The sequence below is a fragment of the Branchiostoma belcheri genome, unplaced genomic scaffold, assembly GCF_001625305.1.
Source record: "Branchiostoma belcheri isolate BF01 breed outbred unplaced genomic scaffold, Haploidv18h27 scaffold172, whole genome shotgun sequence".
NCBI classification, from domain to species: Eukaryota; Metazoa; Chordata; class Leptocardii; order Amphioxiformes; family Branchiostomatidae; genus Branchiostoma; species Branchiostoma belcheri.
Genome location: NW_017803180.1, coordinates 13,727 through 23,782, shown reverse-complemented (window position 1 = coordinate 23,782; position 10,056 = coordinate 13,727). Strand labels below are relative to the sequence as shown.

Below are 10,056 nucleotides of genomic sequence, written 5' to 3'. Positions count from 1 at the left end.
AGGTTAACTTCAGTTTCTGTAATGCTTTAGCTACGCGCACTTTAGTAGTGGTGACTGAAAAGCTATCTCAAAGCTATCTCGACACTCGTGTTGTTTTGCCCCCTACATTCCTAACAGAGATTATCCTTTGTAGCTTTTTTTTCGTTTTCAAGGCCTGTGCGTTTTTCTCTGGCTTTCTTTCTATCGAATTCTTGTACCGGTACCTTTTTCTGTAAACGGTGGCGTATTGGATACTGGGGGTATATAGGGATGTGTTACCGGATATTACTTTGAGCCTAGTGCGCTATACATGTATGTCTGGCATCCAGGCAAATTGTATCACAGGCATGCCTCAATCTCATCATCATCTCATGCCTAATTCTAACACACGTTAATTTGAAAGGACAAGTTTTCGACTTGGTCCGGGTTTCTCCTGAATGCATGGTCTCAAACTAGTCCGATCGGAATTCTAGCTCAGGTCAACGGGCCCCGGTATAGCCTGGATATAATTCTACACTGTAAGTTGAAATACATGATTGTACACTTCACCGTTTTCTGTTTGCTTCAATCCATGTCGGCAAGTTTCATGGTTATCCGCAGAATATTGTTAGATTTGAACTTTTATCAGCTTGTTTCGTGCTTTAGCTTCCCTACTTTAGTAGCCTGGAGACCATGTCTTATTGGCCTGTTTTGGAGTGTTTCGGTCCCAGTTTTTTTTTTTTTTTTGACAGGCCTTTCCTCTGGCAGTTGATCTTTCCAATCGACTTTTGCAATTACTAGAATACTGCCCTGCCGTTTTCGCGGCGATGCAATTGAAACTTTGGCCCTGGATAGAACTGAGTGGTGGAACGATATGAGGGGGATCAAGGGGCCAGTTCCTGCAGGTAGGTAGGTAATTGGGGGGAGGCTGGGCGGGCGGACACACTCTAAGCGCCGGAGACTTAGCGGGGAGCCATGATGGTCTTTTTACCAGGCTAGTACTTAGCTACCCTGTCTCATTACAACCATTCGTTGGATTTGGTTTTGCGTCTAGAGAGCGTATAACATGGAAATTGGATTGTATCGCCGGTTTACTTAAATTCAACACTTGTTAATGTAGAAAGGCTTGATCAGGTTTTCTCCATTATGCGTTGTGTCAAACTAGCCCTTACGGAAATCTGTTTCAAAGGTCGACATCCGTGTTGTTGCTTTTTCCTACTTTTCAAACAGAGGTTCTGTCATCGCCTTATTTTCGATGCATTTCAGGACCTGGGCGTTTTTATCGAGCTTCCTTTTTTGTATTGGTATATTTTTTTTCCTCCAGCCACTTTCGGGTGGAGTATTGTATACTACACTTCCAGTACTATAACCGCCGAAGGATATGCCTGAAGTGTTTCGAACTCTGAGAAGACGTTATGCGACCAGTAATGAGAAAGAGATTGACCAATCGGGTATATCGTAGCCTGGTTACCGTTCCCCCAGGCCGGCTTAGGGGTGTTTTACAGGCCCAATCTAGCCTGGTTACCGTTCTCCCCAGGCCGGCTTATGGATATTTTACCGACCCGGCCAATCTAGCCTGGTTACCGTTCTCCCCAGGCCGGCTTAGGGCTGTTTTACAGGCCCAGTCTAGCCTGGTTACCGTTCTCCCCAGGCCGGCTTAGGGCTGTTTTACCGACCCAGTCTAGCCTGGTTCCCAGCCTCCACAGGCAGGCTTAGGGGTGTTTTACTGGCCATTATCTAGCCTGGTTCCCAGCCTCCACAGGTTTATTAGGGGTATTTTACCGGCCTCTCCTGACATGTTCCCTAAAAGTACCCCCCCCCCCACACACACCCGCCGGTCACACGCCACGACCGGATGGCGGGAGGTCTGCGACACTCCCGGTCGCGTGTAAAACGGACGCTCCCCTGTTGTTTAGTGCATGATTGTGGATTATTGGCTTCAGTAGGTATGAAGTGACTGAAGCGGTTAAAACGTCCGCGGGCTAAATGTGTCCTTCAACGGGCTAGGTCCGAAATGATACCGGCGCGCCCGTAGCGGAATTTACGGGAACTGTCACACACACACACACACACAAATACTCGGGATGTGCGGGACTTTTTTTCCAGGGTATTAAAGTCCGTAAATAATTTCATCAGGTTGGTAAACGAATGAATAGCAAGTTCTTTCATCACAACCATTTAATTTTCACGAGCCGACGTTTCGATGACCGTCTGTCATCTTCATCGGGGCAATTTTTAATTAATATAATAATAACTGACAGTTGTTTTCCTATTGTTTGTAACTATTATGATTCCTAACAATACATATGTGACAAGACTGTTAATAATTTCTATTTAAGACTGTGATAGCTCAGTATTGTCAGTTAAATTTTATATTATATATAGAAACATTTTACATTTGGAACCGCATAATTCCCTATGATGTAACAATGCCTAGTATGTATGTTACAATTACACTACGTTACGGAATGTATTGTAAACAGAAAAAAATAGCTTAAGTGCACTGTGAACTATGTAACACCTTTAGTGCACCATGCTGCTGTCCATGCACCAAGTAACATCTAGCGTCAGTGCACAGTAAACCAGTCAGAATTGTCCTGATGAAGATGACAGACGGTCATCGAGACGTCGGCTCGTGAAAAGTAATTGTTGTGATCAAAGAACTTTGCTATTCAAGGTATAAAAGTTTATGAAATTCAATCGACCAACACACAGAAGGCCCTGCCCCAGACGGACGCCCGTTGTCCAACTTGGAGTGGCGCGACGCTCCCTGGAGCATGCGGTGCTGAGTGAGTGAGTGAGGCGTCATGCTCTCAGATAAACCGGTAGAACTAAAGGATGTTTCAGGTAATGATTCCCACTTCTTACTTCATTTATCCCAGGTGACCTACCGGACATCCGGAGACAGGATGGACCCGCGTGTGTCGCTACCCGTGGGGCTGCTAGTCCTTGTCCTTATGGGCACCTGCGTGACTGGTCAATGTAAGGTTTTCTTTTTTAACATTATTTCATACCGTTGCTTTTTTAAAACTTTGTTGCTGTTCATAAAGTACAGGTACACGGATGCCGAGTGACATTTTCGGCTATCGAGGAATATACGGCAATTCATATGTTTCTTAATAAGCATTCAGTCTTAAACAGTGAGACTATATCCATGTAACCAGTTCCATAAAAATTATTTAAACTTACACATCGTATTTTCCCACTGTCAACTCATTGATGTATCTTACATCCTAAAATCCTAAAATTACATCTTGCATAGTGAACATGATTGTGTAGCAATATCAGGAAGATAACACGTTTCAATTTCAGACCATAGAGGTTTGATATTTACACATTCAAAAACGAAATGTTCAGTATATTCCACAGAATCACAGACAGTACATCTACTGTTTGTTACTATTCCTTGTTTATAAAGACTGACCCTTGTTGGATATATATCATGTAAATCTTCCATTGCAATGGCCGCAATTTCGGTTCTTTAGTAATTCGAAACGGAGCTTCCCATATGGAGTAACTTGGAAATCATAATGTGGAAGACGTTTCTCCCAAAAGCTTTGGGAAATAGGTGTAGCAGCTTTTTGTAATATCAAAATATATTTTTAAGGAAATTGTTATTTTGCACCTTCACATCTTTTCCAAGTAGGTTGATTTGATGTTCTCCATCCAACTCAAATGCTAGCTTTCCATTTAGTAGGAATAGCTTTCACAAGAGCATTATACTGCACTGGAAGATTAAATTAGGGTGATTCCGTACAATATACTTAACAACATTAAAATGTATGATACTACCACAACAATCCACTACATCTTTAACGTTTTCTGATTTTTCAGCTGAATGATGTACGACATATAAAGACATATACGTATTATATATATTAGATTAGCAGAACGTAGAACGTCATGTTAGTGTATGGTTTTATACCGTCAACCAATACTTCCTGTACTCACTGTTCTTTTCAATGTCTGTCTGCAATTAACCTTTGGGCATGACCTTAGACCTTAGGTCCTCCTGTGCCTACAGGCACATTGTACAGCTTCCATCTGGGTCTAGCGGCTGCTGCCTCCTCAGCCTCTTCCCATGCAATGTTGGCCCTCTTGAGGTCCTCCTGAAAGGTTCTTCGCCAGGTGTTCTTTGGGCATGAACTTGCAATAAATCATTCTTATACAACGACTTTTCCAAGAAGGCCCTTAGTTTGAGATCATACGACATGTTTGACCGCGCCCTGATAAGGTCATTAGCGAGCAGGAGCTGCACAGCGAAGCTGTATAACCGTGAAAATTCACTTCAGTACATTTTGTCTTTTTCCAGCCGTCCGTCTGGTAGACGGAAGCGGCGCACATGAGGGGAGAGTTGAGGTGGTCTATAGCGGCCGATGGGGAACAATCTGCGATGACGGATGGGACATTAACGACGCACGAGTTGTCTGCCGTCAGCTGGGCTTCCCGGGGGCAGATGAAGCAAAAAGTAGCGCCTTCTTCGGCCAAGGCTCGAGACAAATATGGATGGATGATGTCAACTGTGCCGGAAGTGAGACCGGCATATCCCAGTGCAGCCACATAGGATGGGGCAGTCATAACTGTGGGCACCACGAGGATGCTGGGGTTATCTGTGAAAGACGTATGTGGCATCATTTCCATGTCTATAAAGTTACGCCTTGATAAATGTACAATGTACCTTAAATAAACATACTAGATATACCTATGATGCTGATAATATGACGTAAAAAGCGTTGTACATTGTCGTGGGAGTTTAACGTTTTTTCGAAGTACATGCCATACTGCCGGCACAGAATGACTGTACACCAGGTGAAAACGTTTTCCCCACATTGCCTTTAGTTTGAGATCATACGACAACTGCACGGCATTTTAAGCGGGTCCTAACGATGACTTAAGCGACCAGAAGCTGTACAACGCAGCAATGTAGACGTAAAAATTCACGTCAGTATTTTTTTTCTTTTCCAGCCGTCCGTCTGGTAGACGGAAGCGGCGCACATGAGGGAAGAGTTGAGGTGTACTATAGCGGCCGATGGGGAACAATCTGCGATGACGGATGGGACATTAACGACGCACGAGTTGTCTGCCGTCAGCTGGGCTTCCCGGCGGCAGTTGAAGCAAAAAGTAGCGCCTTCTTCGGCCAAGGCTCGGGACAAATATGGATGGATGATGTCAACTGTGCCGGAAGTGAGACCGTCATATCCCAGTGCAGGCAAAGAGGATGGGGCAGTCATAACTGTGGGCACCAGGAGGATGCTGGGGTTGTCTGTACAGGTAAGTATGCGGCCTAGTTTCGTTACGTCTTATCAAGTTACAATGTACCTTAAATAAGCGTACTAGATATGTCCATGATGCTGAGGAGATTTTAAAAAGGCGTATATTGTTGTGAGAATTTATCAGTTTTCAATGTACTAGACATACTGAATGACCACAGATGTCAGCTTATAACGTTTTCCCCACACTGTTTCTTACCTGTGTTGCCACAGACCCCTGCTACCCCAACCCTTGCCGGAATGGTGGAGTGTGCACCAGAAATGGAGAGTCCTACACCTGTAGCTGTGCGGGTGGATGGGGAGGTACCACCTGTCAAACTGGTAAGTTACTTTTTCATCAAATCTGTATCAATTACTTCCATAGAGTTCCGTAGTAGAAAAATGTTTCCAAGATGTAGTTAGAACTGGTAATTTGTGTTGCTTGTGTCCACAGATATCAATGAGTGTAGTACTGGCAGGCACAACTGTCACTCTCGAGCAACCTGTACCAACACTGCCGGCAGTTTCAGATGTGCCTGTAACGCCGGTTACAGCGGGAACGGAGTCACCTGTACAGGTAAGAACATCTCGCTAATATATACATCAATTTTTAGGTGAACTTCGATTGAGTTTCATATCACAGCTGACAATCCCCAAGATATAGTTGGCGCTGGTAATTTGTGTTGCTTGTGTCCACAGATGCCGATGAATGTGCTGATATCACAGATGACTGTAGCGCTCACGCCACCTGTACCAACACTGACGGCAGTTTCACCTGTGCCTGTAACTCCGGATACAGCGGGGACGGAGTCACCTGTACAGGTAAGAACAATTGGCTTTACATCATTTTTTATGTAGAACATTGCAAAGGAAAATGCTGCTAGATATGAGTGTGCGGATGAATGGGAGAAACCACATTTAAAACTGAGAAGTTACATCTTTTTTTTTTTAAATCTGAATCAATTACTTTTATTGAGTTCCATATTAGGAAAGAATGTCATGGATTTATTGGCGCTGGTAATTTGTGTTGCTTGTGTCCACAGATGTGGATGAATGTACAAATGGCACCGCAAACTGCAGCGCTCACGCCACCTGTACCAACTACCCTGGTGGGTTCAACTGTACCTGTAACGCCGGTTACAGCGGAGACGGAGTCACCTGTGCCGGTAGGAACATTTAGATGTATATCATTATTTTATGTAGAACATTGTAAATGAAAATGCTGCTAGATATGAGTGTGCGGATGAATGGGGAGGGATCACCTTTAAAACTGGGAAGTTACAGCTATACAATCTGAATTAATTACTTTTATTGAGTTCCATATTAGGAAAAATGTAATGGATTTAGTTGACGTTGGTAATTGTTGTTGCTTGTGTCCACAGATGTGGATGAATGTGCGGACGGCACGCACAACTGTCATACTGACGCCACCTGTACCAACACTGTCGGCAGTTTCACCTGTACCTGTAACGCCGGGTACACCGGGGACGGAGTCACCTGTACAGGTGAGAACATTCGGTTTCACAGCAATTACAGTGAAGCTTACACTGAGATGCATATCACAAAAAGACAATCTCATACATAGATTTACTTGGCACTGGTAAGTTCTAGTTGTGTTGCTTGTGTCCACAGATGTGGATGAATGTACAAATGGCACCGCAAACTGCAGCGCTCACGCCACCTGTACCAACTACCCTGGTGGGTTCAACTGTACCTGTAACGCCGGTTACAGCGGGGACGGAGTCAATTGTGCAGGTATATTGATTACTTTGTTTTTTACCACATGTAAAAAAATGCACGCTTCTGTTTGCCTTACAAATACACAGATGAAACAGGTAGTAAGGCATCCTGAATCCAAAGAGACACACCAAATGACTGTTTCCCGACAAATATTGTTGGCTGCTGTGACTGAGCGACAAAATTCTTCAGCGCTTTTTTCACTCAGAAGTAGAGAAAATGTGTTACTACTAGCTTGCGCGCAAACGAGTGGCTTTAAACGCACATACTTTTTAACTATCTTTACAGCTGTGTCTGACTTGACATTCTCCGATATCGAGATGGACCGAATGACCCTGTCCTGGAGGGCATCTGATGACGTAAGAGGGTACCGACTCCGTTACCGCCATGCCGGGGCTTCGTACCAGGACCTGTCTCCCCCGCCTGCACCGGGCGACACCCAGGCCACCGTACGCGGACTGTGGGCGGATACAGAGTACAACTTCACACTGACTGCGTTTGGAGAGGACGACGAGGATATAGGAGAGATCAGCGGAACAGAGACAACAGGTAAGTCGGTGCAATGGCATATGAGTGGAGGGAGGCTTACATGTAGTTTGTAAGTCTACAGCTTCCTTCATCCTAATGGAATGAAATGAAGCAGAAAACACGCCTCACTTGCATGGATGTGGAACCGGTCAAAGTGAATATTGGCATAAGAATAATTTTCTTGGCATGGAATAGATTGGCTGTGAACTGTGGACATTAAATACTCACTCAGACGCATGGATCATTTTTCAGCTGAAGTTATCGTGAACGTGGAGTGCCATGAGGACCACATGAGCGTGACCTTCCCTAGAAAAGCGCTGACAGAGGTAGATGTGGATACCATGCACCTGTTGAACGACACCTGCCGTGCGACATACACCGAGACGGAGGTGACTCTTCGGACCGGTCTGCAGGAGTGCGGGACGATCCAGGAGGTAAGTAGACAGTTGGAATGTACGGTCACAGGAAAAACAGAATTAGGTGAGCGGCATTGCTATGAAAATGATAAGGTGGTCCAATAATATGGCCCAAGGTGTAAGTGTAAATGCCTAGATAGCCACTTGAATGAATGCCGTTCATAACTCTTTCCATCTCAATTTTTTTCTACTTGTTTTCATAGTCGTCAGAAGACAAACTCATCTTCAGTAACGAGGCCTTCGGCAGTCCAGTCGTGCATGATAACGGCGCTGTGAGAGGAGCGACTTTCAGCAAGAGTTTCCAGTGTGAGTTCGTGAGTCAGTTCGTGATCTCACAGGAACAGAACATCCTCTTCAACATTCCGTCTCCTCGGTAAGTGCTCTCAGATATGTCAGTACATGCACAACCGCGTCTGGACAAGGGTAAGTCTGTTACGACCATCGATACTACAGTGTGAGCAAAGGAAGCTCAGCATCGCTTTTAACAGATAACTGCAGTATGATCAAACAGATAATCCAAGATAGCGCCAGATTTTCTATGAGTACAGAATCATGGCTTGAAATCCAGCTTCTGGATTTGTATTCACATTCACTCTGAATGTGTCTTAAGCATAGAATGGTTAATTTCTCATCAGCTATCTGTCTAATCACCCACATGGTTCTCTATCTGTACAGCGTGCAAGTTGTGACCGCGGAAAACCAGTTCACCTTCGAGATGCACATGTTTCCATCTGCGAACTTCGCTGAGACCTACAAGTCAGCCGACTACCCTGTGCAGGTGAGCTACTGTCTATGAAACTACAAGTCTAATAAACATTTACCGTGTGTTCAGAAATCCGCTGAACAGGGATGTTTGCTTGTCTAGGCCTTTGTTTATTCATGATTCACGATTCCGTATCAGTTGAGATTGTCATGCATGTGTGTTGTAACAATATTAACCTCATGCTTTGCTTCACCTTTACCTTGTCCCTCTGTGTCCAGGCTGGGTGCCTCATGTTGTTCAGAAATCAGCTGAACAGAGATGTTTGTTTGCTTGTTTGTTTTTGTTTATTCATGATAACTCTTGTTTCAGTTATGATCGTTTAAGATTGTCCAGCATGCATGTATATTGTAACACAATAACCACATGCTTACCCTGTCCTCCAAAAGCGTCTATCATTATTGTTCCTTATTTCTCCGTGGTTAGGTGACCCCGTCTGACCAGCTACACTTCGGACTGAGCGTGAACTCTCCTCTGGACAACCTGGAGCTGTTCGCCCTCCACTGCCTCGCCACGCCAAGTGACGATCCCGAAGCCTCTCCAAGCGTCAACATCATTCAAGACGGGTACGTTAACGTTACTCTTTATGTGACGTACGTCAAAAGTACCGACGTGTTAGAAGTCTGGGCCAATGGTTTAACCGTTCATATTCTGGTCATTTCTCTCCTATAGGTGCGACATCGACACAACACTTCAACTGAACAATGTACTGTCTAACGACATGGCCTTGTACTACTCCATCCAATCATTCACTTTCCCCAACGTTGAAGATCCAAGCCTGGTAAAATAGAGACGTGTAAACTCTGGCCTGGTGCTGGGCTGGGTTAACTGTCAGCTTAAAGTTGATTTCCATGGTATAAGGTGCTGATATCGTATGTCTAAAGTTTGTCGCTGTGCAATATATTTTGTGGCAGTCTCTCGATTGTCATAAGGCTTAAGTCTGCTATCAATCAATCAATCAATCAATCAATCAATCAATCAATCAATCAATCAATCAATCAGACTAGCCTGCATTTGAAAGGGTTACGGATAAGCAAAGTTCTAGCGTTTGGCCTCCTCATGTCTGTACATACTTTAGCCTCTGGTTGTTTCTATTTCGGTGCTTTCTAGGACAAGAGACCTTTTACAAAGTACTGGAATATTCTCGGCTACTCCCTGGTGTTTGAACAGCATAGCGGTGCACCAGATTCCTGATGTTGTTTTTCCTCCATGTCAGGTGTACATCCACTGCACCATGGTGGTCTGCTTCAAGGACGACCCGGACTCGCGGTGCAGTGAGGGCTGCATCCCCGCTACGCGACGCAGGCGCGCTGTGTCTGACATGAGCGAGGCCCGAGTGCGACGTGCGAGCGAAACGGACGAGACAGTCACCATCAGCCAGGGACCCTTCCAAGTTGTGAGAGGAGAA

The 10,056-nt window shown here is 44.8% G+C and overlaps 1 protein-coding gene across 1 annotated transcript; it reads left to right on the top strand.

The window, feature by feature from the left end:
* Positions 1-2,491: 2,491 nt before the first annotated feature.
* LOC109466934 (oncoprotein-induced transcript 3 protein-like) lies at positions 2,492-10,056 on the top strand (the record flags this gene model as incomplete). The annotated part of the gene is made up of 15 exons (XM_019764807.1): positions 2,492-2,512; positions 2,841-2,940; positions 4,271-4,579; positions 4,924-5,229; positions 5,662-5,784; positions 5,907-6,029; positions 6,251-6,373; positions 6,590-6,712; positions 7,233-7,493; positions 7,725-7,906; positions 8,092-8,261; positions 8,564-8,666; positions 9,075-9,214; positions 9,321-9,429; positions 9,865-10,056. Coding segments are annotated over exons 1-15 (2,385 nt in total), but the record flags the coding sequence as incomplete, so codon positions are not given.